The sequence below is a fragment of the Phaseolus vulgaris genome, chromosome 4 (genome assembly GCF_051622355.1).
Source record: "Phaseolus vulgaris cultivar YP4 chromosome 4, ASM5162235v1, whole genome shotgun sequence".
NCBI classification, from domain to species: Eukaryota; Viridiplantae; Streptophyta; class Magnoliopsida; order Fabales; family Fabaceae; genus Phaseolus; species Phaseolus vulgaris.
Window position 1 is genome coordinate 29,274,514 of NC_143501.1, and position 17,882 is coordinate 29,292,395.

General features: G+C 39.0%; 2 protein-coding genes across 2 annotated transcripts; both read left to right on the top strand.

Annotated features, from left to right (window-relative positions):
- The first annotated feature begins 2,933 nt into the window (after positions 1 to 2,933).
- Positions 2,934 to 3,374, top strand: LOC150027993 (uncharacterized). Its single transcript, XM_090300988.1, has one exon. The coding sequence runs from the start codon at positions 2,934 to 2,936 to the stop codon at positions 3,372 to 3,374; it is 441 nt and encodes a 146-aa protein (XP_090157114.1).
- Positions 3,375 to 16,579: 13,205 nt separating this feature from the next.
- Positions 16,580 to 17,434, top strand: LOC137838481 (uncharacterized). The gene has a single exon (XM_068647726.1). The coding sequence runs from the start codon at positions 16,580 to 16,582 to the stop codon at positions 17,432 to 17,434; it is 855 nt and encodes a 284-aa protein (XP_068503827.1).
- The last annotated feature ends 448 nt before the right edge of the window (positions 17,435 to 17,882 follow it).

Sequence of the window (17,882 nt, forward strand, 5' to 3'; positions counted from 1 at the left end):
ATAACAAATATAAACACAATAATAAAATATAAAAAAAATTAAGAATTATTAAAAAAAATAAAAATAGTTAGACTATTGACAATATTTAGGAATTTATACTCAAAAATCAAATTGTTCCCCGCCAATGGTGAAAAAATTTGATGACTTTTTATGGCAAGTGCACCGCGTTGTCAGAAGTAATAATGTGTCCTTAAGGACGAATATCGAACCACAACGAACAATTGAATATTCAAGTAAAAGATTCGTCAAATATAAAACAAAATGATAAAAGTTTGTTGAGAATTGTTATGATGACAATCATTAACAAGAAAACAAGTCAAAGAATTTGTTGCTTCAAATAGAAAAATAGGGATTGAGTTTCATCTTTCTCACTCTTTTGTATTTTGATTAGCATGATAATATTGTGCTCTTTTGATTGATATTGATGTCCGTATAAAAATCATCTATGTCGATTTCTCGCATATAAAATTCTTAAGGTGTTTCCTAAATATCGATTTCTCGCATATTTATAAAAACAACTTAGTTTTCGATTAGACGTTGATAGCAATTAACATTTTAAATCTATTCCTAGAATTCAAATATTTTAAGCATTATCATTTGGGTCAAAAACTTATAAGTACTTTGTAGTCAAATCTAATTTTCGAGATCAAGGCGAACAAGCATTACTAATAAAATGATAATACCAATCATCAATCAAGAAAAAAATATTATGTTTAGATATCACCTCAATACATAAGAGTTTGAACATATTACTCCCAATCCCAAAGGGTAGAATTAGCTGCACATGATGGTTGTTACAAATAGGGAGAGCGAGAAAAGAAGATTCTGGGTGTTTCTCCTTGACGGCATCCTCTAGGGTTTCTTACACCTTCCATCCTCCCAATTGGATTACAATTCACTCCATGATGTTTTCCTCTCAATCTTCCACCTAGGGTTATGCCTCAAGCCTCACATTTAACCTAATTTGCTAGGGTTAAGTGACTTCTTGCGTGACACATTTGGGCTTTTTGTGCACTTGTGCGTTTCGGGGCCTTCCAACTTTCTCCCTTTAGCTTATATTATTCTTCTTTAGCCCAGTCATCTCTATTTTTCCCTAAAAACTTGAAATTAACACCAAATTTGGGAATAAAATGTTCTTATTGAAATAAAGATCATAAAATATGTAAAAAGATATAAATTCATAAATTATGAATTATTTTATATTTATTTTAGCAATTAATACTCATAAGTGCCTATATTTTAATATGAAATATTATTGAAATTAGGCACTTATCAACCGTGCGGACCGCAGAAAGGCCAAATTTATGCTGACTTTGTGACTAAACTTGCCCCAACTAGCTTGAACTATGCCAATGAGAATGTAAAATGGGTTTTTCCAGTAAATGGCTCATCGAATCTAAAGTGATGGAAGAGGCCCCAACACCAATCCTATCAAAGGCCACCAAAATGCTACATTTAAGGCAATCACTAGAGTCATAGTCAAAGAGGGGTCAAGGGGACATTTTTACATGTCATAGACTCTAGTGTGAGATATTTCTTCTTCCTTTTCTAGTTAAAGTAGCATAGTTTAAATCTTTTTGTAAACATGATGAAACATGCAAAGTGGTACTTAAAAGGCTAAACCTAAGTTTAATTAGAAATAACCATTTCTAATTAAACTTAGGACCGGCCCAATTACCTAGACCTAATGGGCATAAATTCTAGACCAACCACACAAGGAATACTTCTAGAATTTACCTCCATTTAGGCGCCAACTCACCCATGTGCTCCCATGTGCCATGTGCTCCATGTGCTTCCATGTGCTCATACTTGCATGTAATTAGGCTAGCATTTCATTTGTATTTGGCTTTTCAAATTCCAGCCCTCCAATCCTATATAAGGAGGTGCTTGACTCTCATTTTGTAAGATTAAATTGAGTATTGTTATGCTGCCAAAATTGAACCATACTTTACTCCCTTGCCTAAGATCTAGGTCTTAATCTTCAATCCTTCACCTACCAAAGGGGGCTGGCCGAACCTCTCTCAATTTCCCTACTCTCATGCACCTCCAAGGCAGCCACACCTCCTAGGAGGGCCTTGATTCATCAACAAACCACTAAGCTTCCGCAAACCACCCAAAAACCACAAAAGAGAAGAGCTCAATGCCATCATAAAGGGTAACGGAGCTGGTGTCATATTAAAAGGGCCCAACATGGTTTTCCTCAGGCAATCCCTGAAATTTTCATTTAAGGCCAAGAACAATCAAGCAGAGTACGGAGCCCTCATTGTCGGGATGTTGTTAGCCCAGGAACTCGGGGTGTGCGAACTATTAGCTAAAAGCGACTCCTTGCTCATAACGGGGCAAGTAAGCAGAGCATATCAATCAAAAGACCCCCAGTTGGCATCATACATCAGATACATGAATACCTTGGCAAAAGCATTTTCTACCTTTGAACTTACGCATGTTCCAAGGGAGCAAAATGCCCAGGCCGATTTGTTATCTAAGTTGGCGAGCTTGGGAAAAGGAGGTGTACATCGGTCAGTAATACAAGAATCTTTGAAACTCCCAAGAACAACTACACAACACACCCCGGGAGGACCAGAATCATAGGAAGAGATATTGCAGGTATCGACCAAGGACACTTGGATGACTCCCTACATTCACTATCTCGCGGATGCACTACTTTTGATGGACCTGGATGAGGCCAAACTGATAAAGAAAAATGCGAACAGGTACGTCCTCATCTACGAAAACTTTTTCAGGCACGGGTTCGCTCACCCACTCCTTACCTGCGTAAACCATGACCAAGCAACAAGAATAATGGTTGAGCTCCATGAAGGCATGTGTGGCAGCCACATCGGAGGGCATGCGATGGCATCAAAGATAATACGAGTTGGTTACTACTGGCCAACAATAAGAGAAGACAATCTCAACTACACCAAAAAATGCGAACAATGTCAAAAGCATGCAGATTGACACCGAGCGCCACCAAAACAGCTACGCTCAATAAAAAGCCCTTTGGCCTTTTCATATGTGGGAATCAACATCCTCAGCCTGTTTCCCCTGCAGCTCGACAAACAAAATATCTGATAGTGGCCATACAATACTTCACAAAATGGATCGAAGTGGAGCCCGTGGCAATAATATTGGCCCAAAAGGTTCATAGTTTTGTGTGGAAAAATGTGGTGTGTCGCTTCGACATCCCTAGACAGATAATCTCCGACAATGGAACTCAATTCGCCAACAAACAACTGAAGGGGGTATATGTTGAGTTAGGAATCAAACAAAAGTTTGCTTTTATTAAGCATCCCCAAACCAATGGGCAAGCTGAGTCTGCCAACAAGGTGTTACTGCACGGATTAAAAAGGAGACTCGAAAAGGCTAAGGGAGGATGACCCGACGAAATCCCTAGAATCCTATGGTCTTATCACACCACTCCTCAATCTACAACATGAGAAATGCCTTTTAGTCTTGTTTACGAAACAAACGCCATGATACCGGTGGAAGTGATCAAAAAATCATGTAGAGTGCTCAACTTTATGGCCAAAGAATCTGATGAAGAAAAATAGGTAAACTTAGACTTATTAGATGAAATCCGAGACAACGCACGAATAAACCCCGAAGCACTAAAACTGATACAATCCAAGCCAACAAGGAGATGACCAAGGAATCAAATTACAATTCACACTATGAGAAGTCATCTCAACTTTCAAGTGAAGACCCCACCAAGGATCTAGTACACCTCACTAGAAGGAGAAATGGGCAAAGACCAGATAGCAAGAAAGGCTAGAATAGGTGCCTTTAGCATAGTAGGGGGGTGTAGTTATCAGTTTAATTTGTTTTTTTACCTAGTTTATAAAAGAAGTGGCCTAAGGTGTGGTTTTGACTTAGTTAAACCCTAAAGGCAACCCCCTCACACATTTACCATCCTAACCTTGCTTCTTGTTTCCATGACACCATCTTCTATAAATAGGGTGTCTTCCTCCTTGTATTTTGATGTTGAATTTTATAGAAGAAGGAAAACTCTGCACATTTTGTGTGAGGATTGTTTTCTCTAGCAATAGGTCTTATCTTGAGTGAGTTTGAGAGCTCTCAAGTGGCGACCCTCTACATTCATCTTGGAGGAAACCATACTCCAAGCGGTGTGTCCCTTCTCAATTCACACCATAAGCTTTCTCCTTCCATCATTTCCTTCATTTCCATTTCGCCACTTTATTCTTATGTTCCTATACTTGTTATAATTCGGTTTTCCTTTGTATTCTCGTGTTCTTCTTCCATTTAGCATTCGATCATGGCCATCTTAATTGTTTCCTTTCATGTCTTTCAATTTCCTTAATGTATCATCACTATCACCTTATCTTGATTTTTCCTTTTTGCCTTTGGAAGTGAACCTTCACACTTACTTAACCACTTGGTTAAGTTTGTGTCCAGTGGGAATCTTCCTTAGGCCTCACATATACTTGTTAAAAATCTCAATCATAAGTAAAGTGTTACCTTTAAAATGGAACAATTTAAAATCAGCTCACATCAGAAATAGAGGGTAGAAAGACATTATAAATCTAAAGTCAATCCTCGCCAATTCAAAGTAGTTGACTTAGTCCTAAAGAAGACCCATCCCTATCAGATGGAGAACAAGTTGTCGCCAAGATGGACCGGTCCTTACCGAGTGGTAAAAGCGCTCGACAATGGGGCATATTGGTTAGAGACCCTGGAAGGAGGGCCAATTCCGAGAACATGGAACGCGACGAGCCTTAAGTTTTATTTTAGTTAAATTATTTCCTTCCTTGTTCATTATGTTTATGTGCAATTGTCTTTTGGTTTAATATGTTTGCATGTAAGACAATTTCTAGATTTTCTTGAAGAATAAACGAGTGGGCGATACTGATGAAAATCATCCAACCTCAAAACATTTGGCTAAGAAGATTGGAAGCAGAAAAAGGAGCTCAAAAGACTCTCATCTCAGGGATAATTTATTGTCGTCTGCTCTTCCATTTTTTTATTTAGTTTTATAAACATTGTACAGAGTAGTGTAGGGTTTATTTTGGGCTTGTATTTGGGCCATTTTCTTGGGCCATATTTTGGGCCAATTAGAGTAATGTGTAAATAGAAAAAGAAAGAGTCTAGCTAGAGTTACAATTGGGTCTCCTTGGACCCAATGCAACTCTAGACCATCTAGGGTGCACGAATAAATTACTAGAGTGCAAATAGAAAGCATGGAGTGACAAGGAAGGCATGGATGTCCCACCATTGCCAAAAGGACATTTGTCTTCATGGGAATGGAGAGGATTCTCTCCAATTAGAGGAGGACACTTGTCAACCTCTAATTTGAGAGGATTTGCTCCAATTAGAGAGAGTCACTTGTCCTTCTATGAGTGGAGAGTTTTTAGGGTTAAAGCTTGCACATTGGTTGCCAATAACACTATAAATACAAGTGCTAACTCCTCTAGTAAATTATATTTGAATTGTTAATGAAATGCTGCCTAAGTTGTTGACTTATTTGTTTTCAAATTCTCACTCTCAAGTTTGCACTTTTATTAGTGTTTTGCTTGAATCTTCTTAAAAGTTGACTACACCTTCAACGCACACATTCTCTTCACCCGTTTGGCCAACTCATCTTTGTTGAAACAAGACAACCTTTTTTCTGCAAGAAAGAACAAAACCATTTAAAAACACGAGACAAGCAAGCTAGGGAAATAAAAATTCCACAGAAGTCCAAAGAAGACGTTATACCAATGTAAGACCTTATCAGTTCAAGTCGGTATTCCTACTTCAAGATGATGGGGGTGTCGAAAATAATTTGAAGGTTTTCCAAAAATTCACAAACACCTCGCTCTTTCGGGTCAAGTTCGTTAAGCTGGAGAGCACTCTGAAAGCAAGGTTTGCGAGACCAGTATAAGGGGAACCCGTCCAACAGAGTTGGGCTTTTCGGTGTTGGTCAGACTTTAACAAAAAAAACCTTTAAATTTTTTATATGAAGATTGGAAAAGAGAGAGCAATCCTCTTCCTCCACAACTATTAAGGGAAGACCACAACTGTTTGTTGAAACTCTTAAACTCGAAGAAGTAGAAGATGTTTAAGGTTAGAGAAATTCCGAAATAGGAACATAGAATGAAAAAGGCTAGGATAAAGGTCCAACTGTTCGGATACAAATGGGTCGAGGAAACGTTTAACTCAGTCAAAAATTCCTTTTCGAAGATGGACAAGGTCTAACGAAGATACAATTTTGTGAACAAGATGTCATAGAAAAAAGCAAAACAAACTCGAAGAGTCACAAGACTCGTCCTTACAAACTGGTTCGTCGGGCTCATAGGTGACGACCTTAACTAAGTTTTGATCGACCTTACTCAAACCACACGAGTCACGAAGGCTTATAATTTTTCACAAGAAGTATAAATAGAAGTTTTCTTGAGCAAATCCTTTTTTGCCCAATGATAAAAAGCAGAATAATCCATTGTCTAAGCAAAAATAAAAAAACAAAAGGGAACATGCATAGCGATTCAAAGATATTAGTAAATCAGAGACACAACAAAGCAACAGAGATGCCTAAACAGTAAAAACCACCACTACACAAGAGAAAGTAAAGTGAACCAGTGGAGGAGACGTACTTAAGAGATGTTGGTTAGAAGAAGAATCGCGACGGAGTGAAGAGTGAAACGACAACTGGAGTTTAACGCGTGTATAGGCAATATGACTAACGCGAAGCGCGAATTATTTGAAGGAAATTCTTTAATTAGAATTCGAAACGACAAACTCAAAAACCATCGCATGAACGACACGTGGGCAACCTTAATCACCATCAAATGGTCCTGGGAAAGGCAAACATCTTGTCGGAAGTTCTTTTTTTCTTGAGGAAGTGGAAGCGCTCTTTGAACATGAATCAATTACCACGAGACACGTGTGTCAAGAAATTTAATTCTCTGATGATCTGGGAATGTGAACCCTGTTAGTATAAGTCACACAAAGATACGTACAATCGCCCATACGAAGTGTACAAGCTTCTTCACCCAGCCCTGCTCGGCTAGAGGCTGGGGGGCTATATGCCATTCGGGTAGGATAATCAAGTCCGTCAAATTACCATGTTTTCCAGATAGGATAATCAAGTCTGTCAAATTACTGATCTAATGGTCAATGTCCCGACCAGTCCTCGGTGATCGACTCAGAGGCTGACCTCAAACACCACGTGGGGTGGGCCCCAGACGCACCTAGCAGGGAATTGGTCAGTCTTTGATATTTATATCCTAAGCCCCGATGTTGGAGATCGATATCGAACCCCACCAGTAGGGGAAGAAGATCGGACATCGGTAGTCAGGATGTCGTAGAGGGCCACATAAGGTGGGCCCAAGAGTTTTGTTAAGATAACAGTTAAAGACAAGAGATGTGTGGGAAGCCTAAGTCACGAGGGATCCATGCACGTGGTGTGTATTAAGCATGAAGGCGCAACACGTGTGGATAATCCTAGGGGACGTTAAGGCCCATTAGGGTTAGGGTTTCCAAGGAAGCTGCATGCATGACACGTGAATACTTAGGACACCCACGAAGCAGATGGCGCTAGAGAATAGGTGCACAAGTTGGTACCCAAGCGACCACTTTGTCATTCGTTGCACTCCAGTTAAGGGAAGTTCATGTGCCCGATACGCTAAGATTCTATGAATAGTGGCGCAAGGACATTCTCCAAGGAACCCTAGTCAAGGGCAACGACGCAAAGGTAAACCCTAGTTTTAACCTATATAAAGGGTCCCAAGAACCCTAGTAAGGTACGCAGTTTCTAAGACTGAAACTAATATACATGTTAGAATGTATGACTTTAAACTAGAGGGGGGGGGGTAAGTTGTTTAAAGGGGGTTTTCGCAAACTTTTTAGTCTAGAATGAAATTCTTTGCAAGAAATCGGATTAGGAATTCAGTTAGCCAAGAAACAAAACTCAAAACAGTAAAGCACCAGAAAAACAATCGGTTGTTTATACCAGTAAAAATAACAACAACTGAATTTAAAGAGTTTAAGGAAGAGAGAGACGCACAAACAGTTTATACTGGTTCACTCTTAAACCAAGAGCTACATCCAGTTTCCCAGAAACCACTGGGGAATCCACTAGGTAATCAAAACCAGATTACATACACACACCACCAAAGAAGTGACCTTGATCCCCTCAAGAAACACACTTCCTTTGGCTCAGCACACATACCAAGAATGTTGATCTTGACTACCTCAAGAGCAGACAACCCTTCTTGGCTTGACAACACCAGAATGTACAAAGTTCTTAGAACGAATTACACAGTTACAGAATCAACTGAAATCAATACAGAGTAATCCTATTCAACTTCTCTCTTGAATAACCAAAGCTCAAAGTGAAAAACTCAAATGCTTGAAAGCTCTTTGAAAAACTCAAATATGTTTTTCTTTCTTGTTCTTTGTTATAAAACATTAACAAACTATTTATAGTATTCAAATCTTGGTCAAAGCATTTAAAGCAGGAGCGTATTCGGTTATGAAATCATTTAAAGCTCACTTAACTAACAAAACTATTTCTGTTAGGATTTCAAACAAACAATCGGTTGAAAGAGCGAATCAATCAGTTGTTTTGGTTTGACAGCAAGTCAACCATCCAAAATAGTTTTCAAACTTTTTCAAAAACACCTAAGTATAAAACAATCGGTTGTTTTGACAAAACAACAGGTTGTTTTTCACTTAGTTTGAAAAAAACTTTAAACTTAAAAGATTTGAAAACACTCAAGCTTTAGACTCAACAAAGAAAGGATTACAAAGATAAGCTACCCCAGATCCTACTCTAAAGCACATCAGCAACTTCAAGCAACTCCATCCTTCCATCAAACACAAGGATTTGGATTCTTCAAAGCTTTGAACACACTTGATTCAACAATCTCCCCCTATTTGATGAAGACAAATCCCTGGTTGCTTGTGTTGGACTTGATTGAATCTGAAGCAGTTCCTGCAAAACAAAGTTCAAGCAATATACAACATCTAAGGCAGCAGGTTAGAGCAGTAAAAAATAAACTTGTGTTTTGCTTAACCAAAATAGCAGCCAAACCAGCCAAAACATCAGCACCAAAACAACAGAAACATTAATCACTTAAACTAATAGAGTTTGCAGAAATAAAGACAACATAACATAAAATTTCCCCCTATTTGTCTCCATAAATAGACTATAAGAAGAGATAAACCATAAATTGTTCCAGATAAAACAGAGTATAACAGAAAAGGCACTGAAATTGATATAGAGCAAAAACAATTGGTTGTTTCGAACATTCAACCGGTTGTTTTTCTTCAGTCATTCTTGCCATACTGCAGCTCAAAGATATGGTTCTGAACAACTTCAATCTGTTCATCCAGGGTCATAAAACGAGTGTCCATGCTCTGGAATCTGTTGTCAATGCTCTGGAAATTTGTCACACAAAGATCATGGAGATTTCTTTGATTTTCAGCAAAGCCATCAAGCCTATTCACCATGTATCTTTCAAAAGAAGACATAGAACGAATCTCACCCCCTTGATGTCCTGCACTTGTTCCAGCATCAAAGTTAGTTGCAGGTTGTTCTTCATTCTGGATATCCATATCAGCAGCTTGATCTTCTTCATCAAAATCAGCAGTTGCAGCACTTAATGAACCACCATGATCACCATCTTTGCTCACCCATCTTCCACTTATTTTGGTGAATCCCATCTTGCTTAGAGAACCATTATTCATTTCTTGTGTTGATTTAACCAATTCAGAGGTCTCATCTTCCAGATTCACTTCAAAATAGAGCAAGAATTTAGAGATTAAAACAACATAGGGATAGTGGTAGTCACTTAACCTCATGGATTTTTGCATATGTTCTTTGATGATATGAATCCAGTTGATTTTGATCTTCTTCATGATGCAATAGATATATACAAGATCTTCTTCTGTTAAAACAGAATGGTTGCTCCCCCTTGGAGTTAGAATCCAAATAACAATAAGATCAAGCACCCTTTCATCTAACTTCAAGCCTTCAACATAACAAGTTCTCACTTGGGCTTGTTGATTCTTCAAACAGCTCTTGTAGTATTGGACTTTGTTGAAATCTTCCACAACTCCAAGATTTCCTTTGTTAATCCTTAGACCAGCATACTTTAATCCAGTTACTGCAGCCCACACATCATGGGTAATCTCCACCATGTCTACACCTTTCACGTGAGAAACAAGGTTGTTTCCTTCAAACTTAAGATTGGTGTAGAATACCCAAATCAAATCAGGGTATATGTTTCCCTTCATCTCCAAGAATATTCTCAGCAACTGATCCTTGAGAAGCTTTCTCGCATTGTCAAGCTTTTGACTTTTCAGCCGATCAAAGGAGACAACTTTTGGGTTGTTGATCACCTTTGTGCTTGTCTCAAAACGATATCTCTCAATGAGCTCATTATCCCCTGAAAACCAGCCCTCAAGTCTCCCTCCAAACCTTACAGCTCTTGTTTTGATCCTCTTTGATGTAGGAGGAGTGGACTCCATGATAGCAGAAAAAAAGAGGCAAAGGTTCACACAAAAAGAGAGCAAAAAATGTTGCAAGAGATGACTCAATTGATTGTTTTTGTGAGAGAGAACTGTTGCATCAGATTTAATAGCATAACAGAACCCTATTGTGATCAATTGGTATGAGTGGGTTTCAGTCTTCAAGAAGAAAAGACTGGACCAGGACCTGCACAGAAAACGTAAGAAAAGAGCAGAAAACCACATGGTCATCACATGTGATCTTTGACTAGTCATAAAGGCTCTTGAATTTTCAAGATATGGAATATATTCCTTTATGACATGTTGTAACTGTTAGAATATATGGCCTTAAACGAGAAGGGGGGTAAATTGTTTAAGAGGGATTTTCGCAAAATTTGATGGTATAATGAAAATCAATGCTGAATTACAAAGAAAGAAATTAAGGAAACAAATACCCAAAACTGTTTTAAGATGATATCAGAAAAACAATCGGTTGTTTTGTCGAAACAATTGGTTGTTTTTATCAGCAGTTTATAAAAACAACTTAAAAATAGAATTTAAAGAGTTAAGGGTAAGAGATAAGCACACAAGCAATTTATACTGGTTCACTCTTACACCAAGAGTTACATCCAGTCCCCAGAAACCACTGGGTATTCCACTATGCAATCAAAACCAGATTACAAACACCACACACCAAAGTAGTGACCTTGAACCCCTCAAGAAACACACTACCTTTGGCCAACACACCAACACTAAGAATGCTGATCTTGATCCCCTCAAGAACACACAACACTTCTCAGCAAACACACAAACAAACTTGTTCAACAGAATTCAAGGATTACACTTGTTACAGAAGAAAATCTGGAATCAATACAAGCAGAAATCCTATCTCACACTCTTTGATCAATCTCAATCTCTAAGCAATCTCAATTCTTTGAAAAACAGAAACTTGTTGTTCTCAAAAGATTGTTGTTCTTAAATCTCAAATCTGTTTTTCTGGATTTATTCAAAGATGTTTGTTATCAAATCTTTAACAAACTTATTTATTGCATTTAAAGATTGGTCAAAGCATTAAAGATTGAAGCGTAAACAGTTAGAAACATTTAATGCTCAGCCAAAGCTAAAACATTTTTTCTGTTATGGTACCAAAACAAACAATCGGTTGTTTCCTCGAATCAATCGGTTGTTTTGGTTTTAACAGTTCAACCATTTGAAAAACAGTTTTCAATATTTTCTAAAAACATCTAAGTATAAAACAATCGGTTGTTTCGAAAAAACAATCGGTTGTTTTTCACTTAGTTTGAAAAACACTTTTCTTTTAAAAGATTGAGAATGGCTATGCTTTGGATTCAATCTAGAGTGGATTACAAAACTCAAACTACCCCAATACTAACTAAGACAGCTCAGCAATAACAAGCACAACCAAACCTTCAACATCCTTCAAAGGGTTTGAATTCTTCAAAGCTTGAACACCACTTGGTTCAACAGTAACTTCCTCTAGAACATAATCAGGCTTTCAAGACAACTTTATTGACTCAGAATCCTTTCATAATTGAGATCTGTAACAATCAGAAAGAATAGAGGAATTAATTCAATTCTTTCACAGTGCTGTCAAAGAGGAAACAATCGATTGTTTTGAGGAAACAATCGATTGTTTTTCTGCAACATGTTGACAGATTGAGATTTTCAAATATTGACTGAGAAAGGTTCAAAACAGATGTAAGTGCTCAAAGAAAAGAGAATTTAAACCTGAAATAGTAATTAAAATCAAAGGCAGAGATAAGGAAGGTTTTATCCTTTTATGAGGTCCCTTCAATGAGTCATTTGTTTGTGATCAAGAAGCTTCTTTTGACTTTTAAAAAGACTTAGACTGGTACACATCATTGATTCAGATCCAGTTTTAATCTTTTCCTTCCAAGAACCTGATCAGATGACTTAGAGCCTCATGTTCTTCTAGATTCCCTGCATAAAAATGAATTCAAGCAACAAGGTTTGGACCCCTTACAAATGTGGGTCCATTTGATTTATTTTTATCATTTGAAACCTCACAACCTTTGGGAATCCATTTCATAAAGCCTCTGGGAAAAAAATATTTCCTTATTTTGCAGAATCTGACAAAATGACCTCTTTTCATGCAATAAAAGCATGTAACAACCGGTTGTTTCGACTTAGCAATCGGTTGTTTTACTGGCAGTTTTGAAAATTTCTTTGAAAAATTATCTTGCTTGTTCTGTGGATTAAAACCTAATCTAGCTCTTCCAAAAACACAATTTTGAGATGCCAAGACATTCTCAAAGTTGGATTTTCCTTTTGAAAGCTTATCCACAGTACTAACAAGATAATGTACTTTCTTTTCAAGATTTTCACAATTTTCACAAACAAGAGACTCACACATATGAGAAGAGTTTTTGCAATGTTTTTCCAGTTTTTCAAAATCAATTTTTGATTTTTCCAGCTCTTCTTCAAGTGTCTTAACCCTCTTTTCAAACCAGTTGTTAAGTCCTTTCAAACGGTTGTTTGAGAGAACCAATCGGTTAGCTTCTTCATGAGTTTCTTGAAAAGCTTGAAGCAATTTACAATAATTTTCAGCACTTAGGGAAGCACATGAACTTACATTGCTTGAGCTACATGACTTATCATCTCCTTCTGCAATCAATCATATGTTTGCTTTTTCATCTTCACTTGATGAAGAGCTTGATGAGGAGACTTCATTCTAATCCCAAGCAATATATGCTCTTCTTGACTTTCCCTTTTTCTCCTTGTGGCTTGATTTCTTTTCATTGCTTTCTTTGTTTGGGCAATATGCTTTAATGTGCCCTTGTTCACCACAACCAAAGCAAGTATAGTCATTAGAATTGAAATCACTAGTTTTCTTGTTGCCATACCTTTCTTTGTTAGCTTCTTTGTTGCGATTTTTCTTCAAAAATCTACTAAACTTCTTGGACAACAAACTAAGGTTTTCTTCTTCACTTGATTCTTGCTTGCTTTTGTGCTTGGCAGCTTTCAAGGCAATGCTTCTCACATGCTTGTCTTCACTCTCTTGAACATTGAGTCTATTCATTTCTAACTCATGTTCTCTAAGCTTACCAAATAATGAAGCCGTTGTCAAGGATGTCAAATCTTTTAACTCAGAAATTGTTGTCACCTTAGGTTGACATGATCTATCAAAACACTTGAGGATCTTGATGTTTAGCTCTTCTTTATCAAAGGTTTTCCCAAGGCTCATAAGGTGGTTGATGATGTGGGTGAACCTCTTTTGTACATCAGCGATTGACTCACCTATAAGCATTCTAAACATTTCATATTCCTGAATTAGAGTATGCTTTCTAGCTCTCTTCACATCATTGGTTCCTTCATGAGTCACCTCCAAAGTGTCTCACATATCCTTGGCCGATGAACATTGAGAAATCCTGAAAAATTCATCCGAATTCAAGGCATATGTTATGATGTTCTTAGCAATACAATCAAATTTGGCCTTCTTGTTTTCAGAATCAGTCCATTGAGACCAAGGTTTTTCAATGGAAGATCCATCTTTTTTAAATTTTGGAATAAAAGGACCATTTTCAGTTGCATCCCAAATTCCCTTGTTAAGAGATTCAACAAAGATTTTCATTCTAACTTTCCAGAATTGATAATTCAAACCACAGAATAGAGGTGGTCTGTTGATTGAAGCACCCTCTCCAAAAGGTAGTTTTTCAGCCATTGAAAAAAGGTTTTAGGATCAAACTTGAGTATTTTTTAAGTATCAAGCTCTGATACCAATTGTTAGAATGTATGGCTTTAAACTAGAGGGGGGGGGGGGGGTGAATTGTTTAAAGGGGGTTTTCGCAAACTTTTTAGTCTAGAATGAAATTCTTTGCAAGAAATCAGATTAGGAATTCAGTTAGCCAAGAAACCAAGCTCAAAATAGTAAAGCACCAGAAAAACAATCGGTTGTTTATACCAGTAAAAATAACAACTGAATTTAAAGAGTTTAAGGAAGAGAGAGATGCACAAACAGTTTATACTGGTTCACTCTTAAACCAAGAGCTACATCCAGTTTCCCAGAAACCACTGGGGAATCCACTAGGTAATCAAAACTAGATTACATACACACACCACCAAAGAAGTGACCTTAATCCCCTCAAGAAACACACTTCCTTTGGCTCAGCACACACACCAAAAATGTTGATCTTGACAACCTCAAGAGCACACAACCCTTCTTGGCTTTACAACACCATAATGTACAAAGTTCTTAGAACGAATTACACAGTTACAGAATCAACTGAAATCAATACAGAGTAATCCTATTCCACTTCTCTCTTGAATAACCAAAGTTCAAAGTGAAAAACTCAAATGCTTGAAAGCTCTTTGAAAAACTCAAATCTATTTTTCTTTCTTGTTGTTTGTTATAAAACATTAACAAACTATTTATAGTATTCAAATCTTGGTCAAAGCATTTAAAGCAGAAGCGTATTCGGTTATGAAATCATTTAAAGCTCACTTAACTAACAAAACTGTTTCTGTTAGGATTTCAAACAAACAATTGGTTGAAAGAGCGAATCAATCGGTTGTTTTGGTTTGACAGCAAGTCAACCATCCAAAACAGTTTTCAAACTTTTTCAAAAACACCTAAGTATGAAACAATCGGTTGTTTCGACAAAACAATCGGTTGTTTCGACAAAACAACAGGTTGTTTTTCACTTAGTTTGAAAAACACTTTAAACTTAAAAGATTTGAAAACACTCAAGCTTTAGATTCAACAAAGAGTAGATTACAAAGATAAGCTACCCCAGATCCTACTCTAAAGCATATCAACAACTTCCAGCAACTCCATCCTTCCATCAAACACAAGGATTTGGATTCTTCAAAGCTTTGAACACACTTGATTCAACAATACAAACTTTGTGTTTCTTTGCCCTAATACTAACTTTAGCGTCAGAGTGCAAACGGCCGCTAGGGCGCCCCTTTGTCTTTGCAGGTGAGAGGTTTCTTGATCAAGAAGGCACGCTTCTCAGGCAAGATCAAAGGGCATTAGCAGTTGTTAGAGTCAACCAACGGGGCGATTCAACCGGCAGGAACATTTGGCGCCCACTGTGGGGCCTGTTTAAACAAGGTCCCACTAAGAGTCTTTACCAACAAAATGAGGAGTATGAGGCAAGCAGCTGCTGGATCTGTAGGAAGGGTACCCTCTGGAGGGGATAACGTTACCACGCAGCAAATCTTGGATACGATGCGTGCCCTCCTGGCAGAAGTGGTGGCGTCACAAGCAGACAACGCCAAATTGTGCAGAACCAACGAGGAACTGCGCAAGGACCTCCAACAAGTAGGGGAGAGCGCAACGGATGAACGTGCACCACCAGTACCACTTAGGGCACGCCCCATGCCGTTCTCACGAGCGATCATGAATACGGTGTTACCAACAACGTCTCTAGGCCCAAATGTCTCTTTCACAGGAGTAGAGGACCCAGAGGCCCACCTCACGACGTTCCACAACCAGATGATGCTCACTGGAGGATCTGACGCCGTGTACTGTAAGATGCTTATGAGCACGCTGTCAGGCGCGATGTTAGTATGGTTCGTTAGCCTTCCCGACGGACACATCACCAATTTCGACCAGTTTGCTACACTGTTAAGGGAACAATACCTTTTGAACAAGGCCCCCGCCCGACTTTCTTATGATGTTTTTGATGTCAAACAGTACCAGGGGGAGTCCATGAAGGACTACCTGAACAGGTTCGGGATCCAAGTGGTGAGATTGAAACCCACTAATGAGGCCATGATAGTACATGCCTTTGTTAAGGGAATGCTACCTGGGCCCTTCAGTGAATCATTGCTAAGGTTCTACCCGAAAACATTCACGGAGATTAGACGTCGAGTGTTAGCACACATTATCGCAGATGATCGGGTAACGCAAAAGCAAGCTCTCGTCGGCCCTGTCTGACCTCGGGCAGTTGTCCGGCCTCAGCCTATGAGGGTGCACGAGGCGACCACAGAGAAAAAGGGGGCGGAAAAGCCCTATGAACGGGCCCATGTCGGGGCACGTGCACGAAGTGATTCTCCCTCGAAACATAATTTTTGAGTGGAGCTCAAGGAGTTGATTGCTATAACAAATATAGCGGCAAGACTAAAGGTACCGGCGAAGACCGATAGGAAGATGGGGCCTAACAAGAACGCTTGGTGTGAATTTCACCAAGCAAATGGCCACTACATACGTAATTGTTTAGCCTTGGCACATCAACTAGATGAACTAGTGAAGAGCGGCTTCTTGAAGGACTATCTTCAAGAGCCACAGGACGACCAGGCATTGGTAGTTGCAGGAGGAGATAAGGGGCATGAGGTTCCTATCCACGGGGAGGTAAATACTATCTCAGGAGGGTTCTCAGGAGGAGGTTGTACTACCTCCCAGCGCAAGAAGTATGTGCGAAGGGTAATGGCGGTGGAGGTACAACCGGCAGACCTGATCCTTGACGTCGACCTCACCTTCACAAAGGTTGACCTTCGGGATGTCGTACCTCACGACAACAATCCAATGGTGATCTCACTGGTTACGGCAGGGAGGAGGGTGCACAGCGTCCTCGTGGACCAAGGAAGTTTGACCGACGTGATGTTCTTGACGGCCTTCAACCAGTTACACCTATCCACAGACCAGTTAAGGCCCTACATCGGATGTTTGTATGGTTTTGCAGGGGACGAGGTGGAGGTTCGTGGACACATAGAGTTGAGGACAACGTTCACGGATGGCGCGTCTTCACGTACTGCCAGCATCAGGTACCTCGTTGTTAACTTTCCTTCTGCCTATAACATATTGTTAGGGAGACCAGCTTTAAACAGGTTGGGAGCAGTACCCTCCACGAGGCATATGAAGATGAAACTGCCTTCCCTTGGGGGAGTAGTGATCACCATCAAATCTGACCAGAAGGAGGCGAAGAGGTGCTACAAAAATAGCCTCAAGACAAAGAGAGGGGTGTTTTCTGTTACTACTAGGCCACCAAGAGAAGACGGAGTGTGATGAGAGTCAAGTAAAAGAGGTTTTTATTAATGAAGGAAGAGGCAATTCACCATCACACTTGAAGTTCTTCCTTCTAGTCTTCTCAAAATTAAAAGAAGACATAAAATAAAGAGAGGCCCAAGCCCAAAGCCCAAGCCCAAGCCCAAGTCCATCCTATGAAGGGCAAGGCCAAGTTTTAAATAATAAAGAATATTGTTTGAAGGTGCTTAGAGGGAAACATTAGAAACCTCTATTGTTAAAGCATCTTTTAGTCTTTAGTTAGGAGTCTTAGGGGGGGTGTGTTAGTAGATAGGTGTAGGAGTAGAAAAGGAGGTGCCAAAGTGAAGGAAGAGGTCACACCTTCCTCATGCTTTGTTTTAGGCGCAAATTCTAGAAGCTTTTTGGGAGGGAGTTTTTTTGAATTTGTGTAGCTTATATTTCAGCACCTTAGGCTATAAATAGAGGTGCT